The sequence below is a fragment of the Balaenoptera physalus genome (assembly GCF_965194825.1).
Source record: "Balaenoptera physalus genome assembly, chromosome: 16".
Taxonomy (NCBI): domain Eukaryota; kingdom Metazoa; phylum Chordata; class Mammalia; order Artiodactyla; family Balaenopteridae; genus Balaenoptera; species Balaenoptera physalus.
This window is the reverse complement of record NC_138898.1, coordinates 16475819-16502865: the sequence shown is the minus strand read 5'-3', so window position 1 is coordinate 16502865 and position 27047 is coordinate 16475819. Positions and strand designations below refer to the sequence as shown.

Genomic DNA, 27047 nt, shown 5'->3' with positions numbered 1-27047 from the left:
AATAGAATGCCTTCACATTAGAGCTAATTCAAATGTGCTTATCTCGAAGTTGGGCCTAATTTGTAGGAATGATTTAGAAACCTGTTGGAAACGAATCCAGCTCAGTAGTATAACCCAGGGTCAATCTCATGCATAAATTTTATTGTTCCACAGTGCTATGTTTTGACTCGAACTGAACTTGATAATGTGGAAGGGGGACCCGGGGCCTTTCTTTGCTCATTTATTCCACAAAGATTTAATGAGTGCCTATTGAGTGCTACCTACATTATTTAAGGAGGTCCCTTTACCCCACCCCACCCCTATGCATTCTCTGTTCTATATGTCCACCAGAGCTGTAAGTTAATTTTTATACAAAACCAGATAGTGGATTCAAATATAACTTCTGAGTTCTATGGAAGTGCCTGGGTTCATATCCTGTCACTTACAAGCTGTGTGACTTTGGACCTGTCACTTAACCTCTCTGAGCCTCAGTTAGCTCACATAATTGCATTTGCATCTCAGGTTTGTGGTGAGGCCTCTGGGAGATCAGGTAAGTCATCCCCTCCCTCATTCCTGTGCCAGGTGCTGTTCAGGTCAGCTGGGCCCTCGAAGGACAGGGAGCATAGATGTCATCCCAGGTTTTTATGTCTTTTTATAAATTGGAGGTCTAAGGAGCTTCTGAGTTCAGAATTAAGTGTAGTGGTGTTTCTGGTTGGGGTGGTCTCGTTTCTCCTCTGTATCAGTTCTCTTCTTTCTCATTGAAGCTCTCACAGGAACCCTTTAAGGTTCAATTAAACATTCAGACTCACCAGACTCACACAGGTTACCCTTGGTACCTGTCTCCTTGAAGGACTTGGGAGAGGAACCACCGCTTGCCAGCAGGGCACATGATCTGTCCCTCTTCTGTGGGAGTACTTCTAGCAGCGGCCTCTGCGGGAGCCCACAGAGGTGGCCAGCAGCTCTTCTCTTTGTCAGCCCCTGCCCTGCCAGGTTTTACTAAAGATGCAAGGGAGTGAGACCCACAATGGGTGGGTTTGGAAGCCACCCTGACTTAGAAGCTTTAGTTCCCAAAGGAACATCTCTTGTAACAATTCCATAGTATCCACATCAAGGGTCCCTGCAAGGGGCATGTCAGTTACAAGAGTCACTACACTCAGGGAAACTTTAACTATGGCTTCTTTATCAAATCTTTGTAATTTATTTATAACTTATTTATAGTTCCTTCCAGTCCAGATGCAACTTACCAATCAAGGGTCATTTTACCACAAGCAGAGTTACCTAGTAATATAGTTAACATCCTGCTTTCATCAGGTTTCCAAGGGAGTTATGCTAGACAGTTAACAAAGCTGAAATGCTTTTGCAAAAGGGAAAAGGGTTTGGTTAACCCTTTATCCATATTCGCCATCCTATTTTCCCCTGAGGGATGGCGCTTTTCAGCATTTCTTTTGGAGGGATGAATGAAGCCCTTGGTATGTTTTGAAATGTAGCCCATGCTTGTGTACGTTTTCTGATTGATTATATAAGACACACTCACACTCTGGCCAAGAGATATGCTTTGGAGTCATATTGGCCTGGGATCAAATTCTGGCTTTGAAACTTATTAAGAGTTAATTCATTTACTCATTCATTCATTCAGCCATGCAAAGAACATTCACTGCCTGCTGTATGCAGGGCTTGGAGGTATATGCCAGGCATGGAAAGGAGATGAAGACCTGGTCCTTGTCCTTGAGAAGCCACAGTCTAATATATTAGAGAGATAGGCAAAAAGAAACAATTCCAAGTGGGTGTGAGACTACCAGGCCAGGCAGCGGGGGAGTTAGGGAAGTATTCTCAGAGGAGGGGACACCTGGCCTGTGCTTGAAGGTGAATTGGCCATGTGAAGAAGATAGGGAAAAGCATTCCAGGTAGAAGGAACAGCACGTGAAAAGCCATGGAAGGGGCCAAGAGTGTCAAGAGATGAGGCTAGAGAGGGGAGCAAGGCCATTTGGAAAGCTACTTATTATCTCTGGGCCTCAGTTTCCTCATCTGCAAAATGGGATTAACTGTGCTTACCTGTTGATGAAATTAAATGAGATAATAACGTGTGTTTAAGCATCTGGGATACTTAATTTTAATTCCCTTTCCAAAACTCTCTATGGGTGCCTAAGAGCCAAACTTTGATTTTAAATGAGACAAAGAGAAAAAAAAAAAACCAAACCTGCAGGGCCTGGCCTCCCACCTGTGCAGTGCATTTCCTCCGCTGGCTCTTGTGTTAGTCCTTTTACTTGTCTTGTGGATCGATCGCTAAATGTTTGCATGCTGTCTTGGATTATGTCTTATAGTATCAGAGAAGCACATAATTGTGTTTTCCTAAAGACTCCACGTTAACAATAAGCCACGACCCTGTTGCGGTGTCTTTGGGACAATATTCCCTCTGCCGACAGCCTTGAGTCTGTCCGATGCTCTGTCACATCCTGTCACTTGCTGCTTTGTCTTGCTTTTCTGAAAGGTGGCCACCTCCTACATACAAGCTGGGGGCACTTAGCTTTTGGGGATATTCACTATCCAGTGACCACAAGTCACACATCACGATGAGCTGAGGGGCCATCCCGACCATGATGGAGCTCCGTCTGATGTGTAAATTAGATCCTGTCATTTCTCTGGGCAGAATTGCTCATGGGTCTCTGTTGTGGCTTGGTGAACTCTGCCCAACTGAAATCAGACCTCTGCTTAAAACCTTCCAATGCTTCCCCTGGTGTGTAGGTAACATCAAATGCCTTTTTTGGTGCAGACATCCCAGTGTGATCTAGCCCCTGCCTGCTTTTCCAGCCTCACTCCCAGCTGCTCTGTCCAAGGCCCCAGGCTTTGTGCTGGGGATATGGTGGGGAGCAAAGCCAGCCTCCATTGACTGTATTCTAACCACCCCAGCCTTCTTGCTTTTCCCCAGACACCTCCACCCCCATGGTCTTGTTTGCTTGAGGGGCCTTGCATATGCTGTTCCCTTGGTCTGGAATGTCCTTGTCTTCATTCTGCACAAGGCTGGCTCCTGCTCATCCTTCAGGTCTCAGCTTTATCCTCACCTCCTTCAAGACTCCGACCCCCCTAATTTATGCAGTTACCCTGTTATTCTCTATCTCAGCCTCCAGTGTATTTTCCCCCTTGCATGATATATCTATGAGATGACTTGAGTGTCTGTTCCACCTTGAGGACAGTAAGCTTTCCAACCAGTGGCATCATGCTTGTTTTCTTCATTACCTAGTCCCTGACACCTTAGCGTGGTGTCTGCTGTGTAGTAGGTGCTCAATAAAAAGAATGAATGAATCAGTGTGGTGGTTATATTTTCCAGAGATGGCCACCATAACATATCCCAGGCTGTGTTTCCAAGAATAATTCGCTCACCCTCTCTGGGCCTCACTTGTCATATTTGTACCTTGTTGCCAAGAGGATTAAACACATAAATGTGAGAGACACAGTGTCGGCCTTGCAGATGTTAATAAATGTGAGTTCCCATTGTAACGACAGAGCCCAAGGAAGAAAGTTGAAATGGCAGTGAAGAGGGTTGATGGTCGAAACCCTTAGGATTTTTCATCAATGTTTGACTCTCTGGGGGCAGGGCTGGCAGACCTCACTCCCCTGTTTTGTCCACTTCCCCTCTCCCTGTGGGTAGTGACCTTGCCATTTTCAGGAGGGAGGCGTCACTCCTGGTTGGTTGGGTTGGGGTATCTGGGGCACAGTTGGCCTGACCTTCGGAGATAAGGAAATCTCTCTCTAGCCTGTGGGAACACTCCTATTGGGCAAGTAGGACTTTCTGGTCACTTCTCTCCTGAAGTTATCACTCCTTTTTCTTATTAAACTGTAAATTATGAAGACTGCGTTCCCTGCCAAAAAGTTGGGGAAATCACCCGCTACTGTCCTACCACACAGACTCAAGAACAGGGTTTACTTGGGCACTTTCCATCCATTACTATTTAATGCTGCAAATGTCTCCGCTCCACCCCAGTCCCCCAGAAACCCCTTACCCATCTTTTTCTTTCCCCTTCTCACAGTGTGTAATATACCTATTCATTCTTTTTATTGTGTATGTCCCACTAAATTATCAGCTTCACAAGGGCTGACTCTTTGCTGGTGGCTCATGGATGTAACTATCAGAGCAGTTCTCACTGCTCTGCCTCTGGTCTTGGCATTCCTGACCTACCTGGCAGACTCCTACATTTTTAAGTTTCTGCTCAAGTGCCACCCCCTCCGGGAGGCCTTTGCTGCCTGCTGCCCCCAACCTGCACCCAGCACCTGGCACACCATAGGCTCCCTGATAACTGGAGTATTCTCTGTCCCAGAGACGGGGCCTCGAAGGCTGTGTCTGGGAGGTTGGACTTTGTCTCAAAGGTGGTGAGAGTTGAGGTGTGTTGCATTTGAGAAGAATCTTTGTGGCTGTCTTAAGGGGAAAACAATGGATGGGGGCAAGAATGGATGCAAGTAGTCAGTGGGGAGGTGATTACTATCATTTAGAAGAGGACTGGTGATGGCTTGGAGTTACACTTTCCAATACGGTAGCCACTAGTTACAAATAGCTATTGAAATTTAAAGTAAAATGGAATAAAATGTAGTTCCTCAGTCACACCAGCCATATTTCAAGTGTTTTATAGCCCCCGTTGGGCAGTGTGGATATAGAACATTCCCGTCATTGCACAAAGTTCTCTTGGACCTCTCTGGCTTGGACTGTACTGGTGGGATGAGAATGGGGAGAAGTAGAGGGATATGGAAGATGTTAGGAGGTGGAACGTATGCGATTTGGGGACGGGTTGGCCGTGGGGTGTGCTAGAGAGGGGGTGTCAAGGCTAAGACCTAGGCTGTTGGCCACGGCCAAAGTAGAACTTCTGGCTCAAAGGAGTGAGCATTTTTATGGCTCTTGATTCAGGGCATCATGTCAGAAGGCTTATCCACGTTCCACCAACAGCACGAGAAAGCACCCATTTTTTATTTTGGCTGCACCGCATGCATGTGGGATCTTAGTTCCCTGACCAGGGATTGAACCCGTGCCCACTGCACTGGAAGCGCGGAGTTTTAACCACTGCACCACCAGGGAAGTCCCAAAAGCACCCATCTTATCGCACCCTCCTGGCAGAGTTGTCTTTTGAAAAACCTTCAATTGTGTATATGCCTCTTGCCAAACCCGCCTTCACTTGGGGTCTAGCAGGTGGACCGTGAGGTCTTTGTGATCAGGGAATTATATGTATATTAATGCAGATTTCAATAAAAAGAGTTATGTTTGCCATTGTGGTACGGTCTGATGCTGTTTAAATGCCTTCGGTAATATCTTCAATGAGACGGCAAATAGAAAACAGGAAAGTTAGTAATAAAAAATGAATTAGGGTGATTAGCGAAAGGTGAACCGCTTCCCTCCTCAGGCAACTGGCCGAGATGATGGAGCTTTGCAGGGCTTCTCCTGTCCAAACACCCGGCTGGATTATTGCAGCCTCTGTGGCTGGCCCTGGGGTCTGCTCGGCACGTAGGACTTGGTTATTGCATTTCGTTTTGCAAAGGTCACAGGCATCCCCTTGGAGGGACTCTGAAGGGGCTCATTCCCTGGGGTGGGCTAGAGTGGGGCCTCTGAAGAGGAGTTTCTAACTCAGGGCAGGTCAGGAACCTTCTTCTTCCTAGGCAGAGACATCAGTGGCCTTGCTTCCCCTCCCTTCATCCTCCAAGGCCCTGGGGAATCTGTCCCTCTTTGCAACATCTTCTCCAAAGGTGCCCTTGGAGAACCTTTCCTAGCTGTCTGGTGCTGGGGTTTGGGGTCCCTTCAAGAAGGCAGTAGAGGCAAACACTCTAATTGCCTAATGCAAACACTGGGACTGGTTCCTGGGGCATCAAAGAGAAACAGGATTCTGGTGACCGTGTAAAGTGTGTGGGACTGGAGCTTAAATCAGAAGGACACGGAGCTTCTACCTTGGTAATGTTGGAACTCACATCCACCCAGAGGATGGAGCATGGAGATGGCACAGCTGGTGGTTGGGATGGTTATGTCTACACTGGTCAGCTCACTTCCATAGTCGATGGCCAGGGCTGGGTAACACACGTTAGCTATATGATTGCCAAAACAGATGGGCAGATTTGGTTAATACCATGTTGGTTGGATGATCCCCACAATGGGATAACTATCTCTCTTAAGCCAGTGCTTCTCAAATTTTAACTCGCAGGGGAATCACGTAAGGGTCTTGTTAAAATGCAGATTCTGATTCAGTAGATCTGGGTGGGGTCAGAGATTGTGCATTTCTTACAAGGTCCAGGTGATGCTGAGCTGCTAGTCAGTGGACCACAATCTGAGAACTGAGGACTTTGTGTCAGGCTGAGCTCCCTAGCCCACGTTCCTGCCTCTGTCCTTCCTGAGAGGCCAGTGCCAGGCTGCGTACTGGTGCCTTGGAGGTGAATGGAGGAAGGACCACAAATAATCATCCCGGATGAAGACAGTGTGGGCTTGGGGTGTGTCAGCCTTCAGGGCGAGGATTCAGTTCTGAATCATCTCCATGTTTCTTCCTGCTCTTCCCCAAGGCGTGAGTTTTCTCCCCCAGTCAGAGCTGGCAACATCCAGCTCTTTCCCTCTTATCCTTCAAGTAAACCTCTTTCTCTCTGTCTCTCATGTTATGTAAGCTACAGTCACAACTTGGCACCTGGCACAAGATGCTGATCTCAAACATGGAAACTCTCACTGCCACGTAGGGTTGTGGGGTTAAGATGGCAGTGAGAGGTGCCGGCAGAGTGAGGGTGGGGACAGAGGAGGAGCTACTATTTATTGAATTCCTGTGTGCCAGGCACTGTGCTTGGTGTCTTATGTATACTTTCTTATTTAACCCTCACAATAGCCCTTCACATCATGTATTGTTACCATGTCACAGACACCTGACACCTGTCAGGTGATGTGTGTCAGGTGACACCTGAAGCTCAGAGAGGTTGAGAAACTTGCCTAAGGTCACTCACCTGTTAGTAGCAGAGTAGATCAGGAACCGGAATCTGTCTGCTCTGAAGTCATGATCTTTATTCTGCAGCACGTGTCCTCGCATGTACAAAGAATCTTTAGCTTCCTTTGGGATGCCCTTTCACATACGCTCCCTGTTTAGACTCAGATCACCCCTCCTGGGGAAATCTGGCATAGGATGTGTCATTCTCACTGCAGAGACAGGCAGACCTAGGCACAGAGGCAGTGCCCGTCTTGTCCAAGCTCAAGCCAGAGTCATAGGCCAGCAGGGCTCAAACCCGGGGGCTTGACCTTCACCCGCCAGCTGCCTTCCACCTCCCAAGAAGCTTTTGTTGTTCTCAACTTGATGTTGTATAGATCAGACCTATGCTGTTTGACTGTGAGCGTATCATGGCCCGTACTCTTTTGTTAGCTCCTGTATCAGTTATCGCTTGCTGCGTAACAAGTCACCCAAAATTAGTGCTTTAAAACAACCACCATTTTATTTGCTTACAATCTGTGGGTTGACTGGAGGACTTTCTGTGCTGGGCTGGCCTCTGCTGGGCTCTGTCCTGCATCTCTGGTCAGTTGGCCAGTCAGCTGACAGCTGGGTGATAGAGGATGGCTTCACCCCTGTGTGTGTGTGGCACTTGGCAGGCTGCTGGCTGGGGGCTGATTGTTGGGTCAGCTCTTCCCAGAGCCTCTCATCCTCCAGCAGGCTAGCTCGGGCTTGCTCACCTGGTGCTCCGGGGTTCCCAGTGCAGCGAGAGAGCTCACCCCAGTGCACAAGCGCTTTTCAGGCCTTTGCTTGAGGCACATTTACTACTGTCTCATTGGCCAGATAAAGTCACATGGCTAAGCCTGGCTTCAAGGCGTGAGGAAACAGACTCTGGCTCTTGATGAGAGGAGCTGAAATGTCACAACACAGAGGGTGAGCATACAGAAACCGGAGGACCTGTGGTCATCTTTTTAATCCACCACAGCTCCCCTCGCTCTTTCAGACCACAAACATTTATCAAGCCCCTGCTGTGCACCAGGTGCTGTGGCAGGGACTCCAGCACAAGACAGACCTAGTGTTGCACTTATGTGGCCTCTAGTCTAGCAAACAAATAATCACATAACGAAACACATAATATGAACATGACAGGTGTGATTAGGAGAGCTGCACAAGTGCTGTGGGTAACAGGGAGGGTCAGGAAGGACTTTCTTGACCCATAAACTGAGACCTGTAGGAAGACCAGGAGTTGCTAGGTAATAGGGACAGGGGGGAAGCATTCCAGATAGCCAGAATAGCATGTGCAAAGGCCCCATGGAGGGAGGGACCTGGCACATTTGAGCATCCAGTGAAGTGCCAGTTCCCTTTAAGTGTCAGCTGGTTTGGGCTGAGAAAGGAACTTATGGTTCACAGCTGTCCCTTGAGCAGCCTGCATGTGACACAGTCTCAGGAGGGAGGTGGGGATAGACCTTTCCGTGGGTGGCTCGCTCACAGGGACAGCTGGGCTTGGTGGTCTCTGGGAGGAGGAAGAGATTGATACTCACGTGGGCACCCAGGAAGTCCTTGTGGAAGAGGAGGGATTTGAGCATTGGAAAGGGCAAGGAGACAGCGAGAAAAGGGTCAGATGCATAAAACTGCAGGGGCAGGGGGCGCTGGGTTAAGTAAGGGGCTTAGATTTAGTTCTGTTGGCCAGCAGTCTTTGAACCATGAACCGAGAATGATGTGGTCAGATCTGGGGTGGGGACATGAGTGTTGGGTCCCCCTGGGGAACTCCCTGCTTACTCCCATGAGCTGCTTTTGATGTCCCCAAGCGTTTGACAGGTTCTCTCAAGGCATATCAGGAGGTACAGTTTTGGGAAAAGGCCTGAGCTCCCTGGGAGACAGAGTAATGATCATAAATGAGCCAGCACACAGTTGGAAAAATGGGACAAGTCAGACAAATCCAAGTTTGAATCCCTGCTTCTCACTGACATCACCATGAAACTCTGGGCAGGTCACTGCCCAGCCCCAAGCCTTGGTTTTCTCATCTGAAAATGGGGCCTGGTCCCATCCACCCTGGATTGGGTGAGGAGGGACCAGTGGGGCTGAGTTAACATTAGCGCCTTTGCTTCTGTGCGTGAAGGCTCTTGTCTGTGTGTAGCCGAGGACAGTGCAAGGGACCTCGGTGACTACACAGTCTGAGTGCAGCAAACACTCGTCTTTACCAGGCCTGGATGTCAGGGAAGCTGTCTTTCCCAGAATAAACAGAAATCATGGCAACCAGTATGCATCACGTGGGCCAGCAGCCCATCCCGCTGCCGATGGCCGGGAGGAGGGCCTGTCACAGATGTCCACCGGGGGTGCGGTGACCCCCAGGGACCTTCTTGGCCCCCCCCCCCTCCCTGTCTGAGGTAGGACTGAGAAGTTCTGGAAAAATCAGTCCTGATTTTGGGTTTCTAGTCAACCTCAAATTTTATTATTTAATTTTATTTTTCCATCTTGTTCCAGAAAGCATGTCTTGAATAAGTTGGAGCAAACCTCCCTGCCCTCCCCATCCCTCTGTCATCTGCAGATCGATCCCTTGGAAGGATTTGCCAGGACGATGCTGGGGGCGGGCGCCAACATGGTGGCAAAGCTACCCTAGGAGGGAGGGCAGGGGCCCAGTAGGCTCTGCCAGTCTCCCCAGACGTGCAGCGAGGTGGTGACATCAATACCCCAGTGGACAGAGAGGCTCACCCTCACCCAGGGTTCACAGCTACTAAGTGGCAGAGCTGGGATTCGAACCTGGGTCTTCATGCTTCACAACTCATTTCCATACTGCGTGTGGCTGAATTGGGCGCTCAGCCACCAATGTGGCAGGGCAGAGGGAGTTTATCAGCTCCCCGTGTGGGGAGCCTGTGATGCCTGCCCCTAGCACAGAGGGGTCCAGTGTGGTGGCAGAGAGGCAGCTGAGGTGGTCTTGGAGACTGGGAAGGTTTTCCAGTCCTTGTGTTTCTGCCTGGAAGCCTCCTTTTGCATCTCTGGTAGGAGAAGTCAGGACTTAGGCCCTGACTTCTAGAAGCATGGCCTTGTCTTGGCTGCAAGTTGGGAAAGGAGTTTTCTGGAGCCCCTGGCTTCTCCCTCTGTGTCTGCGGCCATCCAGACTGGACAGTCAGAGCCAAGCTTGGGGAACCCCTTGTCTCTTGGAACCTTAGGTCCTTATCTGTAAAATGAGGGACTTGTTGACTCAGTTGACAGCCTCATGGCAGTGAGCATGGACGACAGAGCCCAGAACCTTAGTTTCAATCCTGTCTGGGACACTTACTAGCTGTGCACATCTAGTAAGTTACCCGACCTCTCAATTCATGCCTCTGTAAGATGGGAATAATAATAGCACCTACCTAATGGGGTCATCATGAGGACCAATATTTGTAAACGCGGGAAACAGTATCTGGGACAGAGTACGTGCTATTACTAGTGTTACCTTTTGGAGTTGCTGGGAAGTTAGTGTGAATGTGGCAGGACCTGTCGTGCTCGGCAGGAAGCAGATGCTCAGACACTGTTAGCTTTTTGATTGAGGAGAGGAGGCAGGAGATGGGGTCAGTGTGGAGGGTACCTGGGTAGACGGACCCCTGGGCTGGCTTTGGGACCTTGGAACACCCACTTAACCACTCCATGTCTGGCTTTTGGTGGTTGCTTATTTTTGGTCATTCATTCACAAGAACACACACACGAAGATATAAAAGTATAGATAATACATTAAAAAATTAGAGCCAAGGAAAATATAAACTAGAACACATTCCAGGTGGAAAATGAAAACAGATATGTTGGCCTTGGGCTCTATAGTTATTGAAATTGGCCTGCACATCTGGTTGTGGGCTTCCTGGTGGACAAGTGAAAAGGGAAATAGATTTACTCCAGGATTTCTTTATCCAAGGGGAAGATGCTTGGCAGCTCCTCACGGGAAGCACAGCCTTAACTGGTATTTGGAACTAAAAGAAATCCCTCCCTCTCACCAGCTTCATGGATGTTCTCAGGGCTCAGTTTCCCCAAATGTAAAATGGGGGGATGAGACCCTGCTCCTCTGTCTGTCTGGCTGATTGTGGGCATATGTACCTGTGCATTCCTGGCATGTAGTGGGCACCCAGAGGGCATAGTTCCCAGCCCTCTGCCCCATCATAGCTGGCGCCTGTCAATTTTTGGGCAAAAGTTTAAGTCAGCACAGGGTCAGCCCAAACAAAACCAGCTGTGCTCAGTGTGCAGTTCTGCTGTCAGAACGCAGTCAGGGGGAAGGATGTGTGTACGGGGAGTGGAAACTGTTTAATAATAGGACATATGCCAAGACCAATGGGCACTTTGACAAATTGAGGCTGGCACGTGGCGTGGTGCATAAGCTCCGCAGGTGAGTACACACGGTGGGGTTGGAGGACCAGCAAGGGCCCATTTGGTGCGACCGGCTGTGCAGTCAGACGTGAGTCGGAGTTCGAATGCTGGGAGGGCTGTGAGGAGGGAGAGAGGGAAATGGGAGGCAGTTGCAGAGGATGGAGGGAGGCAGGGCGTGGAGTACCTTCAAGTGTGCGACGTGGCCCCTTGGTGATCAGCGTTTCCGGCGAGGAAGCACGTGGGGTTAAGCAACCACGACATCCCAGTGAGCTTGAGGATCCAGACAGGGCATCTTAGAGGTGCAAATGGCTTGAGTCACTTCCCTGGGGCGAGGTTGGTTTCATCTCGAAGAAGCTTTTGTAGCTTCTCAGCACTTCCAGGTGCTGATGGCGGCATCACAATATTGTGAAATTAGCAGCGAAGCCGACTTCGTTACCAGCTTACCTGGTGAGGGAGCAGCCGCCTTAGTTAGCACCGACGGTTGGGTATGACAGAGCTAAAACTGAACTTGGCAATTACTACTCGTGAGAGGTCCTCGGTGCTGTGAAAAGAAGGTTCCATGGAAATCAACCCTGGTAATCACAGGGCTAAAAATTAGTCAGTTACTATTCAGGTTGCTTTGTCAGCATACGCATTGGGGTGATGCAGGGGAAGGGGGATGGAAACTTGGGTTTTGGCTGTCTTGGGTTACCTTGTGTTCACCTGCACCAAATTCGTTTTTTACATTGGTTCCAGGACAAAGGTTTGAGAGACCCCGTGTTAATGTCGTGGTGCAGGGTGGCCGTTTGAATGATGGGTCGTTTTAAAGTCCTGTTCTTTTTATTTGCATGAACTCACACATCTTAGCTTTCCAGTTTTCTCTACACTTGTGAAGGGGTTTTCCTAACAGGTCCTTGCGTCTCCTTGGGATGTGGCACGTGACAAGCTCAGATTTTGTTGACTCCTAGTCTTAGAGGAGGGTTATTGAAGGCTATTATTGAAGGTTTCTGAGCCCTTCATGGAATTATTTTTATTAAGCTTTGACTAGAATATTTCAGCAACCTCAGAATAATGTCCCCATGTTGCAGGTAAAGACAGTGAGGGGCCGGTGTGTGCTTGGCTGAGAGAGTCAGATGGAAAGGAAAAGCTTGTAAGATTCAGTTCTCAGTTGACTTGGGATGTGGGCCCTGACTCTCAGGAATGGGAAGATGGCAATTCAAGTCAGCTCATTGCTTTGAACCTCAGTTTCCTCATCTGTAAAATGGGAGCTTGGGCTAGGCAGGTGTGAGGCTTCAGTGAGATAAGGCAGGCACAGTAGGACCTCAGCACAGGTGGCTGTTGTTATTAACAGTGATATTTATTGTCCACTTCTTTTGTGCCAGGCACCGGACTGGACCCTTTCCATAGGAGACCACTGCTTTGTACAGAGATCCTGAAAGGAATTCTTAAGTAAATGCAGGCTCAGAGAGGGTTTAATTTTGTCCAGGTCCTCTCAGCGAGTAAGGGGCAGGGCTTGGATTCAAACTCAGGCACTCTGGCCCCAGAGCCTAGCAGTTGTCTCTGGCCCCAGTGTAGGAACACTTGACCATCAAAAAAAACAAGGCAGCCTGGATATGCTGCCTGGAGGGCCGAGAAGAGAGAAGCATTAGAACAGAAATACCTTTTCCAAAAGGCTGCGGCCCTTCCACAGGAAGCTGAGTCATCTCTCTTTGTTTTGAACCATAACCATCGAGCTGCCTCCAAATTCGAAAAATAAAAATAAAGCTAAAAAATGCTGAGTTCTGTCAAGATGCAGGGGCCCCTCCCTGGCTCTACCCCAGGGGGAGCTGAGCGGAGGGTCTGTAGAGCTGGGACCCCTGCCACCCCATGCTGCTTGGCCAAGTACTCAGTGCAAAGGGAAGAGCCCTCCTTCTGGAATGCACGCTCTGCAGGTTCTCCTGCAGGTACCCAGCCTGCCAGGTGGACGCTCCTGCCCCGGCCCTGCGTGCCCCGTGGGACTGGGACTCTCACGGTGAGTGAGTCACGTTGGGACGCTGCTCTATCACAGCACACTGAGGACGACATGGATACACCCCAGAATTCCTCCTTCCAGTACATCCAGAACCTTCTGTCCTCAGACTCAGCCTCCCTTCCCCCCGCACATGGTGGAGTTCAGTAAGTGTTTGATGGAGAATGTGGGGACTTCCTGCATTTGTCCCGTGTTGTCCCATCTCTAGCATGCCTCCTCCCTTCTCTGTTCACCCAAACTCTGCCCCTCCTTCAAATCCCAGCTCAAATGACACGTTTTCCATAAATTCCTCGCTCAGCCGATGACCCTGGGCCCTTAGCTGTGAGCACCGTCTTCCTTCCATCATACTGTCTCACTACATGCATGAGCTGGGATGTCTTTTTTTTTTTTTTTTTTTTTTTTAATTGGGAAAGATTTTAGGAATCTCTACTAAATGGGTTTTAATTTTATTTATTTATTTATTTATTTATGGCTGTGTTGGGTCTTCGTTTCTGTGCGAGGTCTTTCTCTAGTTGCGGCAAGCGGGGGCCACTCTTCATCGCGGTGTGCGGGCCTCTCACTATCGCGGCCTCTCTTGTTGCGGAGCACAGGCTCCAGACGCGCAGGCTCAGTAGTTGTGGCTCACGGGCCTAGTTGTTCCACGGCATGTGGGATCCTCCCAGACCAGGGCTCGAACCCGTGTCCCCTGCATTAGCAGGCAGATTCTCAACCACTGCGCCACCAGGGAAGCCCTGGGATGTCTTTTGAGGACACGAACAGTGTCCTGCTCAACACGTTGCCCTGGTGTCTGGAACCCCGCCCTGCATGGCGTGGGAAGTAGGCAGAGGGAACAGAAAATTCCTGGTGAGTGAATGAATAAATAAATGATAATTGAAGGATTTTTGCCTTCACACTGTCCGTGTGCCAGTCAGTTACACCTTTTATCAGCATCTCTGGTTTCCAGTGAGCGAGTTTAACATTCAACAAACAACATGAGCTTCTTTCCATAGCAGTAAATGCTGATCATTTCATAGGTGCCTAGTATTCCACTGTACAGAGACCTGTGATTTATTTAACCAATCCCCTCTCAGTGGATTTTGCTGTCATTTCCATGTTCTCATAAATAGTGTTGCAATGAAGAAATAAACATCCTTGTTCATACAGATTTGGGCCTAGAAAATCCTTTCCCATCTTAAGCTTATATGAGTATTCGTGGGTGGTTTCTTCCTGCACCCTTCCAGCTTTGTGTGTGTACATTTCCAAATCTTCAGTATGTCTGAAATTTTCATCCCTTTCTATCACAGTGCAAAACCTGCATCTCCCTTTCCTTCAGACGAACTTCATGTGCTTGGATCTTGGCCTTGTATCTACAGATTGTGTGTACTTTCTATTTGTTGAGCACCTACTGTGAGTCCGTTCCTGTGCTAGGATCTGGGACCCAGAGGTGAACAAGACAGATGGTCCCGGCCCTCAGGGAGCTCACAGCCTAGGGAGGAAGATGAACAATGAACATAGAAATAAAAACCATCAAAACGAGCAACCAGAAGCCATCGGCTGGAGGACTGTGCTACAGAGAAAATAATTCAGGTGTGGGTGAGTCAGTGGACCCCCTCTCTGGGGAGGAAGGAGAGCTTGAGCAGGATGCAAGGTTTTGTGAAGATCTGGGCAAAGGCATTTTTTGCAGAGGGAACAGCATGAGAAAGGTGCAGAGGCACAAGCAAGACTTCTTCCTCTCTGGAGCCTTTTCTTTCTTTCTTTGTTTTAAATTAATTTTTTTTTTTTTTTGGCTGCGCTGCGCAGCATGCGGGATCTTAGTTCCCTGATCAGGGATCGAACCCATGTTCCCAGCAGTGGAAGCGCAAAGTCCTAACCACTGGACTGTCAGGGAATTCCCTTTGGAGCCTTTTCTAATCCGCTCAATCCTTCCTCATACTGACATGCTGGGCAGCAACCCCCTTTATCATGTGGCATTTGCCGTTCCCCAGGCCTTTCTCTCTGTCACTGAGTTTATTATTGTTATAAGTGGGGCGACCCCCCAGAACTCCTCTCACTTAGTTCTGGATGCCCTCAGCTCTCTGATGCTTCCTCAGCAGCCTCTGATGTTTCTGAAATGTCCAAAAGATTAAAATTGGCTTAATAGCACCCAGCATAGTACAGGGTACTTAACAGGTACTATCATCCCCATTTTACAGATGAAGAAACTGAGGCTCAGGGAAGTTAACTGTTCCAGCAGGCAGAGCAAGAATTCAAACCCAGTTCTGTCTTATTCCAAAGTCCACCTTCTTCATGGAGACCTAATTTAGCTGGATTTGTGTGAAAGCTAATGAGACTGCCAGGGGAGCCATGGTGCTTCGGACAAGCACTGTCCCAGACCTGATCCAGCCTTGTGGTGGGTGACCTTGGCCCTTGGCTTACTGGCTTCAGAGGAGTGGGAAAGGAACCAGGGAGGCTCTTATGTTTTTGTTTTAAACTACAAATGTAGTACATGCTTGTGGAAAAGAAAAAAAAAAAAGAAACAAGAAAGAAAAAAGCAGCGGCTGAAAATACCTCCTTCTCCTACTCCCAAGGGTAACCACTATTAACAGTTTGGCATCTTTTACAGTGCATATCCAAACACACACATAATTATGGTTTTTATAAATATGGGATCATGTCCTTGATTTGCTCCCAGCCGGTTCTAAGTCAGCACCTACAGACCTCCCTCACTCTATCATATGCCACAGAATGGATATACTTCAGTCGATTCAGCCTGACCCCGTTTTAGACATTTAGCTTGCCTCTAACTCTTCTCTGTAACGAGCAGCGTCAGTGAGCATGCATGGTGCACGCAGGTACCAATATTTCTGCAGGATGGATGCTCAGAAGTCTAATTGCCAAATGAAATGACATGCAGGTTTCACACAGGTGCTGCCAAAGTGCCTTCCCAAAGCCCTTCCGGTCCCACACCCGCTCCCAGGGCAGTGGGGAAGGCCCTTAAGCCACAAATAATGCAGAGCTGAGCTGCCTCCCCTTCTGTGCCCTGAGACCTGGTGTGGAGATCGCTGCCAGGAGCTCTGAACACACAGGCCCAAATTGGGATAGAAGATGGATTTTGATAAAAGAGGTTAAATAACAGTTTTTTCCATTTCACCTTATAGGAATGGGATGGGGGGTTGGGGTACCGGGCCTCCAGCCAATAGAGGACCAAGAGTTGTCAGGAGGGCTTATAAAGCTTGCTATTTCTGGCATTTTTTCTCTTTCTCTGCTGATTATGCAGCAGAATCGCACAGAGGCTGTCGCGGGCGCGTTCTCTCGCTGCTGGGGCTTCTGTGGAATGAGACTCGGGTTCCTTCTACTTACAAGACACTGGTGCATTGCAGGTGTGTTTCAGCAGAAGGTAAGCAGCGCGTGCCCGCTGCCCCCTGGGGTGGAGGTGGTCAGGCTGGCGCTGCGGGGTGAAGACAGACGATGTCTGGGTGGGGGCAGGCAGGGACCTGGACAGGTGTCTGTCACATTGTAGAATGAAGATGCTTTGGAAGGTCCAGGAGGCCTGCAGTTGGCAGCTCCTTCTTGAAAAGAAATTCTGGACGTGGCTGGTACCAGCCCCTGAAGAGCAGGTCTTGGTGCCCAGATGCTCAGAAAGCATTTGTTCGCCCATTCGTACATCCATTTAACATGCCCTGCAGTGGGCCTGACCAGGTGTGATGGGGGGGTCTGGCTAACTCAGATTGAAACAAGGATGGAGCTGGCCCATGGCATGGTAGGAGCCCAGAAGATACCTGGGATGAGGGGTGGGAAGGGCCTTTCAAGGCAGGAGGGGTGAGAAGTAGCTGGGGACATCACCAGGAACAAAGTTTGAGCTGCCTCTTCCATTGGATTTTGGAGTTTGTGGAATCAAAAATTCCTCTCCCGATTTGGTGAGTGCCACCTTTTCCTTTTCTCCATTAATGATATTGAAAAGATAACCAGTTGGGATCTCCAGTTGCCCTCCTTTTGTAGAAGAAAGGACAGCAAAAAATGAGAAAGGACATCGTCACAGATTTAAGGGCAAACACACACACGCATTATAGGTGACAGGGATTTTGAATGCAGAAACACAACATTCGTGGCATTTTCCCGCCGTCCTTGGGGAGACAGTCTTTGTGATGGGAGTTGGCTGAGTTGGGGGTGGGGCTTGTTACAGTTGACAGGGCTGCACCCAGCTGAGCCGAGACAGAGTGGGAGGCCTGACCTCTTCTGGCGCCGATTCATCACAGTCATTGTTGCAAATCTGGCTGCGTGCACGTGTGTCCCAGAAATGGAAGCCACGCCACTCTCTCAGGCCTGCTTTCCCTGGCTCGGAATATCCCAGGTCAACTGAGAGAGACCAAGAAACAGGAGCTTCTGTGCCCCGTGTGTGATCTCCACTTCCTGCACACTGGGTCTAAAAGCAGGCAGTCACAGGCCCCCAGTCTGCTGGGAAGGCTTTGGAGCCAGCCAGCCATTGAGGAGATAGCTATTGAGTGCCCGCTGTGTACCAGGGGCTGGGTTAGGTACCGGTTGCAAATCTCAGCTCTGCCTCAAATACAATCTGTGACATTGGGCAAGCTTTTTGAGCCTGGCAAGTCTCAGTCTCCTCATCCATAAAATGGGGACACTGATACTTGCTTTTCTGTGTTGTGATGATTTTGTGTGTGTGTGTGTGAGAGCATATCTGTGCATGACCTGGGGAGCTCTCCCCTTGTGCTTGTAGCCAGAGGCTCTGTGTTCTGGTTCTCTTCTTAGGGAGCTTGAATGCACGGCCGCAGTCTGCTTTGCAGCCCTGGCTGATATGAATTTCTCTGCCTCTGGTCACATCCATGGGCTCTTGACAGGGAGAGGAGTAAATGACAGGGGCTTACTCGCTGTCTTGAAACACAACTGACTCTAATTTTTAACACTTCCTGAACAGCTTACTGAATACCAGTCACCAGCGTTGTATAATACAACTGGGATCTCAAGACAAAAGCCAGCTAGTAAACCAGTGTTTGCTGAGAGCCCTGGGTCAGGGAGAAAGGCCTTGGAAGAGAGGAGGGAGTGGTCTTGGAAGGGAGGGTGTGGCTGGAGTATTACCACCCCCACCCCCATCCCTGCACATCTCCCAAACCTGGAGAACAGAAGCTGAACCCAGGTTTAACACTTGGCTTTGAGTCCTGGCTCTACTCTGCGCTCGCTGTGTGATCTCCGGCAGGTCACCTTACCTCTCTGAGCCAGAGTTTCCTCTCCTACAAAATGATGGATTGTTAGGAGGATTAAACAAGATCTATCAAGCACTTTGTTGGTGCTCAGTAAATAAAAATACTCATCTCTCTTGAGGAAGGGACCCTGCAGAGCCTTTGACAGGGTGTGGCACACAGCAGGCACCCACTGAATATTTACAGAAAGAACGAAGGTGCCCAGGGAGTGGGAAACCGCAGTTGCAAGTATGTACCCTGCTATTGTAATTGCTTTGTGATCTAGGGCAAGTTCTTCACCTTTTTTGGTCTCTGATTCCTTCAGAGAAATAATTCAGGCTGGTCCCAGCAGCCCCTACTGTTTTACTCCTTGTTGGAAATCAGGGTTGTGTGGGGACCCTCCAGAGGAGGATGAACTGCATGTTTGAAATTAATTTCCTTCCCATCATTAGCGGCGCCCGTAACGACTCTTTCCCTGCTGCCTCGTGCATCCACAAACCAGTAATTAATGAAATTGGGAGCAGAAGCAGGGATGCAGGGTTTCCCGAGGAGGCGGCTTGGGCACAGCTGGGCCGTCCCTGTGGCACCCACTGTGATTGCCTCAGGGGCCCGAGGGCTGCCCAGGAGTCGCCATCTCTGTCTAGCCAGGAGACCTGGCAAATGTTCACATGTGTGAACAACAGCAAACGAAGTCCTGAACTATCATAGACGGGGAGTGGATTCCCCAGCTTCTCCCAGACCCTGCGGTGACATTTTCCAGGGAGGGTGTGAGGGCTCCCCCGCTGTCGGGTGTCTGTGGAGATGGGTATTGGGATGGGAATCGGGGGCCTGGGTGGGCAGGCTTCGCTCTCGTTATTTCTGGCCATGAGACTTGCGGCAACATTCTTACCTTCTGCGGGTCTTAACTTGCTATGCAGAGCAGTTGGGGCCAGGGGAACGGATGTCCCTTAAGGATGGGGGAATAGTGTAGAAAGGCAGCTTTGATTTGCACGTCCTCACCCCAGAGTGTTCACCTGAAGGAGACGGTGGCTCGAAATGGTCCTTATCTCGGTTCACGTGCCCCCAACCCCAGACTTGCCCTCCCCCATCACGCCCATCTTGGTAAACATCATGACTGTACACTCCTTGGCTTAAGTCATCCCTGACCCCTCTGTCTGCCATACTCCCTGCTGGTTGTGTCTTCAGTGTACAACCACGTCTGCCTGCTTCACTCTTACCTGTGGTTGGGTGACACTGGAGCCTCTACCCAGGCCTCCCTGCCTCTGCCTTCCCTCTTAGAGTCTGCTCTGCTCACAGCCCCCAGCGGGATCTCCGGGAACCAATCCCCTGCTTGAAGCCTTGGTCACTTGTACCCACTGGATCTGTTTCAAAATCCTTCATATGCCTGCTTGGGGGCGGGGGCACCTGTCGGATCTCAGGTTTTGCAGTCAGAGCTAGCCTCTGTCTCCTCCCTCCTGGGCAGAATCACTGCCCTGCTGCTGCCTAAAGCCCCTCCCCTGCTAACCAAACTATCATGCTTCTCGGTTTTGTACACCCAGACCCTTTTGTCCAGAATATGTTTTCTCTATCCCTCGAGCTGCTGCTTATTCTTGCAGACAGAGTTGTGGCATCACTGCTTTCTAGAAGCCTTCTCTGATTGCCACCTCATCCCACCCCCAACAGACTGAGCCAGGGGCCCCTTCTCTGTGCCCTTCCCATCGGTGCTGTGATGCTCGGAGGGGACTGAAGCCGTGTATGATGCACCTTTATCCTCATGCCTCCTGGAAGGCTGGATAGCACAGACTATCTGCTTGGGAAACATTACTTTAGAAAGTAAATGCGAAGAATCCTTTGCAAATTAACAGCCTTCAGACCTAGACAGACTGGATCAGAATCCTCAGCCTGTGGTTTGATTTGGCTGTGTGACCTCAGAAAGCCACAACCTCTCTGAGCTTTGAGAGTCAAGAGGATTGACAAGATGACACCTATAACAAATTCCCTCTTCTTTCCCACTGGCTGGACAGTAAATGTCCCCAAAGGCACTTGGAACATTTCAGTGGCCACTCCCCATTTCTCCGAGCAGAGTAAACCTAAAGAGGGGCCAGGCCCAGAGCAGCCCCCAATCCCGTACACAGAGGAGCCCTGCATCGAACCCCAAACAGGAGCAAACAGGAGCAGCCATCGGGGCAACCTGAGATGCAGAAGCCACAGGAAGAAGCCACAGGCCAAGCGGATGTCAGCTGCTCTGGGGCCCCATGTGGTTCCTCGGATGTGCCGAGCTATGCAGCCCTCACGCCTGCCCTCGCCTGCTCCTCCAACCACAGCATCAGATAAAGCAGGCGGAAAAAGTGCTGCCTTCCTCTCTCTGGGGAGGGGTAATCTCAGTGCCATCTGTGGGGCACACTCTGTCCCCTGTTACCTCTCTGGCTGCTCCTCCTCTCCCCCGTCGCTTGCTCTGCCCACCTTAGTGGTCTCCATCGGCACACTCCCACCTTAGGGCCTTTGCACGGGCTGTTTCTCCCCCACCTACCTGCCCGGCTCACTCCCTCACCTCCTTCCAGTCTTTGCTCGACTAGCACTTTCTCAGTGAGGCCCACCGTGACCACCCTGTTTAAACTCGCGTACCCTCCACCTCACCACTCCTGATTCATCTCACCTGCCCAACCTTTTCTTCTTTCCATATAAGACTTAGAACCGTCCAACATACTAAGTAAATGACTTACTACGTTTATCGTTTATTTTCTGTCTCCAATGCAAAAGGGAAGCTCCAAGGATCTTTGGTCACTCCTGTATCTCAGGGGCCTGGAATAGTGTCTGGCACCAAGCACATACTCAATAAATATTCCTTCAGGAAGTGGATGCATGAGAGAGGGGATAAGAACCAGCCCAGCAATGAGAAGAGGGTCAGGATGGGGATTTTGGATTCTTGTTCCATGTATATGCACACACGCCCTCAGCCACTTTTTGAGCCTCTCAATGTTCGGGACAGGGCTGGCCCGGGGTAAGTGCTCATCAGCGGTTGTAGGAAGGAGGGGGAGACTAAGTAATGCCAGTGGAACGGAGACTTGGCATATTCTACGAGTTGTTCAGTTGGCAGGAGAGTAGAGGTCCAGTGGGAGATGGTGAGGGATGGCACTGGAGAAATCAGGAGCCAGACCAAGCAGGACCTCAGGACCAAGGGAAAGAGGTGAGTCTTATCCTGAGGACTGTGGGGAACCTTTAGAGGATTTCGAGCAGAGGAGTGACTTGTGTATGGATGATTTAGGACTGGGATCTCCTGGTTTGTGATTAGGTGCGAAAACCCAGGCTTTGCTCTTCTACTTTCCAAGAGTCAGCTGTCTGCCAGACAGCCCTTGGTTATGCTTTTCACAAGGTTTCTCATGAACCCATTGTATAGATGAGCAAACTGAGACTCAGAGAATGGAGTCTTATGGAATCCGTCTTCCATGTGGCAGCCTGAGTCATCTTTTAAAATAGAAATCAGAGCACGTTGCTTCTCTGCAAAAACTCTCCAGTGGCTTCCCATTTGAGATAAAATCCAAGTCCCCACCACGACCCCAGGGCCCCACATGCTTTGGCCCCTGCCGACTGCTCTGATCTCATCCTTGCTCCTGCCCCTCTGCTAACCGTGTTCCAGCCACATTATGCCTCCCCTCATGCCAGAGCTTTCTGCTGGCTGACCCCAGGGACTTTGCACTTGCTGCCCCCCCCTTATTATGTGGCAGGGCCCTTCTCCTCCTTCAGGGCTCCTTCAGTTAAACTGTCACCTCGAGAGAGAGACCTTTTCAAGTACTCTGTGTTTCTCTCCATCTTCTATCTCTGCACTCTGTTTGCTTCACAGCATTTGTCACAATTGTAGACACTTTTGTGTGTTTGTTTGTCACCTGCCTCCTCCAGGGGACTCTGAGGCCTTCGGGGGCTAGGACCATGTCTGTGGTGGATTCAGGGAGCTCTGGGCCTGTGGGGACGGCTGATGGTTCCAGGCCTGCCTGAGGAGACAGACACCTTGCAGGGACCCAATTCCTGTTGCACCTGGTCCTGACCCGCTCCCAGTGCTGCCCACATTCCCTGTAATGGTAAATGCTCTGCCTGGCATTTCGGCAGCCTGGTGGATCCATGTGTACCTGTGGAAAGATGTCAGCTGAGTCATCTAATAGCTGTGAGACCTTGGGCAGTTTCTTTTATGTTTCTGAGCCTCAGTTTCCTCATCTGTAAAATGGGCATACGGAGGGACAGTGTCCCAGCAAGGGCCTAGCGCATGTGTGCCCAGTGCTTGATTCAGTTCTAAACTCCCTTATCTGAAATCCAAAAGGCTCTGCAACCAGCAGTTATCTTGTAAATATGCTGCAAACTCATTCGGCCCCCAAGCCTGATCTAAACTAACAGATATAAGTTTCACTTAGCCCTCTTGTGTGAACATTCATAGGATTCACTGCAGAAATCTGAATGTGTTTTAACTGCCGGTGTTGTCCCAGACCCCACAGAGGCTACTACCTAATTTGTGGAATCTTCACTTTCTCACTTTTATGAAATCCAAACAGATTCTGAATTCTGAAACTCCATGGGTTCTGGCTAAGGGGCTGTGGACCTGGGTGTGTGAGTTGCTGCTGAAGATCCTCCTGGGGTCTGGGAGGGTCCACAGGGGCCTTTGACAGACATGGCAGAGCCAGAAACCTCGTTTCCTCTTGGTTTCTTAGCAGCCAGTGTCTTTTTAGTCACCTGGGGTTAAGTTGGGTTTTGTTGGCTGAGGGGCCAAGGTTAAGGCTTGGGCAGGGTAAGCTCCGGTGCGCAAGCATTTCCGGTTTGAATTTAAAAGGGGAAATTTTTTTTTTCTTATGAATCATCAGAAAAAGAAATCAGAAGGAAGTGTGTGACCAAGGAGAGGAAATTAGGGTTTGCAAACTGCGTGAGTCACCCCCTTTCTGACTCTTGGGTGATCCCTTGCTCTTGGCAGTTTTCATTCATCTCTGAGACTCTTAGTTCTGAATTTTGGAAAATATACTGGAGACTGTCGTGGTTTTATTCTGGCTTCAACCCTGCTTCCCTTTCTAACCATCAATATAAATTTCTATGTTTGAATCACTGCCACACTCTTTTACTTATTATTGCTTTAGCAAGTGTTTCTTCCCTGCTCAGAGTCCTGCTTCTGGGCTCCACCCCTGGATCACCACAGAAGCTTCTGCCTGGCTTCCTAGACAGGCTCCAGTCTTACTTTCCCCCATCCATTCTTTACCTGAAGCTAAGAAGCCAGTTTCTAAGATGCAGCCCACAATCTGGGCTTTGGTCTCAACCGTCCACCCCCACCTTGCGTACCCCTGAAAAGCCCCATCGTGATAAGGTCCTATTTGCCTTTGCAGCTCAGCTCTCACTGCCTCCCCTAAGCAAGTAGGTCCTCCTCTCCAGCCCTCTGTCCTTGGCAAATGCTGTTCCCACCAGCCTGCCTGTCCTGTCCATCTGGTGCCTTCTCCCTCACCTGGCTAATTCTGCTCAGCCTGTAGGTAGATTGGCTTAGAAGCCACCTCCTCTGAGAAGTCTCTAGGCTCCCATGAACTCTGGCTCCCAGTACACTTATCACCCACTTATAGTTCCTGGTCCTGTCCTCTTCACTGCACCAGATGCTCAGGAGGACAAGGACTGTATCCTGTCCATCACTGGTATACCATCCCCAGCACTCGGAACAGAAAGCTGTTTCAAGCAAGAGTGGGTGGACTCGAGACAGATGGGCAGTGTGGTGAGGGGGTGACTCTTGAGGCAGCAGGCAGGGGTCTTGGGTACTCATCTACCCTGCTTCTGGCTGGCTATCTGCCTGGCGGTGGCTGCCATATTCCTTTCCAGAAGGCTGGAAACTGTTTTCCATGTCAGCAATGGGGGGAAGTATCCCAGTTTCATTATAGTTGGTGTGTTTCACGTACATTTCTCCCATTTCCATAGAATCAAGGGTACATTTTTTCCTATGTATTTGTCTCTTGGTAGATTGCCTCCTGTGTGACTTTCCTGTTTGTGTCCTGTGTCTTTTCGTCTGTCGGCATCTTGCTCTCTTTAATTTGACTGAGCCGTTTCTGCATCATATTTATTAACTGTCTCATAGTTGGTGCTGATATTTTCTTAGTCCGATGTCCTTTTCATTTTGGTTTTATCATGCTTCCTTCTACAGAAGATATCAATGCGTATATATTTGAATCTGTCAATCTCCCTTCCTCCGTGATTGCTTCAAGGGCTGAGGAAGTTATCCTGCCACCAGAGATCTGATAAACATTCTGTTCTGTTTTCTGATATTTCCCTATAACATGACTTTTTAGACTTAACTCTTGAATCTGTTTAGAGTACGTTTTGGTAGGTGGCTTGCAACGGGTATCTAGTCCAGTGTTCCTAAGTAGGAACAGGATAACCCTGTTATCCCCATTCTGTTTATGAAATAATTGGTCTTTGTCTCTTTGTTTCCAAAAGGAGAGACAAAATAGAGTAGTTGTTATGGGCAGGAGCTCGCAGAGTTAAGATTCTGGCTTTGCCACTTTCTAGCCGTGTAACCTTTGAGCACGCTGCTTACATCGAGCTTTTCTCCTCTGTAAAAGGGGGTCGTGGCATCTCCCTTGTAGGCTCATTGCAAAGATTGAGTGAAATATCTTAAGTAAATCACGTCACGTGATGCCTGGCGTAGAGTAAGTGCCCTCCTTAACCATAATGTGTTTCCGTACAGAGTTGGGTCTAATTCTCTACCTTCTTTTCTGTTTCATTGATTTAAAGTTCTCCTTTGACACCCCTGCCCCACTGCTTTAATTATTTAACTGTTGCTTCACAGAATGTTTTATCTCTGGCCAAACTAGATGACACCTCCCCAATTACTCATCTGTTAGGAATATTGCTTCAAACTCTCACTCTTTTTTTTCAGTGAATATTGAGTCTTCCCATGCACTCTGCGCTATAGCCCACCTCACACCTACACACACACACCAGTTTTCTCACCCTCCCAGCTGCCTCGCCTCCCAGCTCTCTGATCACTCTGGCCCCTCTACCTGGCAGGTGTGTATCAACTGTCTCACCTGGCCTATCTCTACCTAATGCCTCATCACCCCAGCTGTCATTAGTGCTGGTGTCTGTACTGCCTCTGGGGCCCAAGCTTCCCTGGGGATCGTTTCTGTGTCCCTGGTACCTTCAGAGCCTGGCACATGGCCAGTTACATCATAGATTCTCAGATCAGGGATTGGGGAAGGCGGGGGTGCTGCCACCATCTTGGATTTTGAGGGTAACTGGTCTTTGTTATCTTCTGGAGGCACAGGCTCGGGGACCCCAGTACTGTGGTGGTTTTAACCGTTGGCATGCTGTGGCCAGTCACTGGGGGCTGTCTGCCAGCCCTGGCCTCCGTTTCCCCAGTGGGATAATGGGAAGGAGTCTAAGAGCCTATCAGCCCTGAGGTTCTATGATTTATCTTAAACTGGGTGGCTTGGCAGTGAAGATGAATTTGAAGAACTCATTGGCATGTGCTCTGCTGCCTTGGAGTGGGGTTTGCTCTCTCTCTCTCTCTCTCTCTCTCTCTCTCTCTGTGTCCGGGAAGAAGGTCCGGACCCAGAGGTCCTAACTGCCCTCCTGGCTTCTGTGCTGCAGGGTCCCCAGGGAGAGCCCAGACCTAGGGCGTAGGGCTTCCGTAGTGAAGAACAGAGGAGTGGACCTCAGCCTAGGCAAATGGCAGGGGCGATAGGGGAATCCAGCCTCTCTAGGGCACCTCGGTGTGCCCTCACACTGACAGGAGGCACGCACAGCCCTGCCAGTCCCATTCCCATTTTACAGGAGAGGCATCTGAGACTCAGAGAGGTGAGGTTCCTGCCCCAGCCACATGGCCACACAGCCACACAGCAGCTAAGTGCAGAGCCTAGGCTTCCAAAACCGGTCTGTTCCAGTGTTCTCTCAGCTCCCAAGTCCAAGGGCTGATTTCAATACAGCGCTAAAAAATATAGTAGCAGTGTTTACAAAGATCATTTCCTGTGTTATCTGGTACCGACAGAAGGAAGTGAACTTGGTACTTTGTCTATGTTAGGTTTTGGGGTTAGAGGCATTAAGTGTCAAGTTCAGGTGACCTAGAAAACCTTTCTAGGTCAAATTACGATTTCAAAAGATTTTGTTTTCTTTTCCTTTGTTTCTTTTTTTTTTTTTTTAACCGCCCCGCGATTGAACGCTGTCGTTGACATATTTCCCTTCCAACAATACCAGCCCTCTGTGGCATGATTGAGGGCTTGTTTTGTAGCACTGGGGAGAAAATATCTTCCAAATCATCTGCTTCTCATTGTCTCAGTCACACTCACTCCCCCAAGCCACAGTCCCCACAACGTACACTCATGTGGCTTTTAGTTAATTGTCTTTGGCAAGGATCAGTTTTGGGACTTGTTCCCAACCGCTCGGATGATAGATAATTGTCAAGTACAAATACTGGCCACTCTGGGCAGCCTGAGGCTCTAGACCGCTGACCGCAGCCCAGCCTCTGGGCAGAAGGCTGCGGGTGGATAGCCGTGTGCCTTCGTGAGTAAGTAGCAGGGCAAGGCCACGGAAGTCGCACAGCCCAATCGTGAGAGCGTCAGCTCTGGAGGTGGACATCCTGGGTTCGAATCCTGACTCCACCACTTACTAGCTGTGTGGCCTTGGGCAAGCTGCTTAACCTCACTTGACCTCAGTTTCCTCATCTGTAAAATGGGAGCC

The 27047-nt window shown here is 49.6% G+C and overlaps 1 protein-coding gene across 7 annotated transcripts in view; it reads left to right on the top strand.

Annotated features, from left to right (window-relative positions):
* Positions 1-27047, top strand: part of TOX2 (TOX high mobility group box family member 2) — a 271638-nt gene that overhangs the window by 148630 nt on the left and 95961 nt on the right. For 2 of the 7 annotated variants that reach the window (XM_082430212.1, XM_082430213.1), the window contains exon 1: positions 9305-16585. The exons of the other annotated variants lie outside the window; for them this stretch is intronic. In XM_082430212.1, coding sequence (XP_082286338.1) covers positions 16349-16585 — 237 coding nt within the window. In that variant the 5' untranslated portion in view covers positions 9305-16348. Of the gene's footprint in view, positions 1-9304; positions 16586-27047 lie in introns of those variants that run through there. 7 annotated transcript variants of the gene reach the window in all.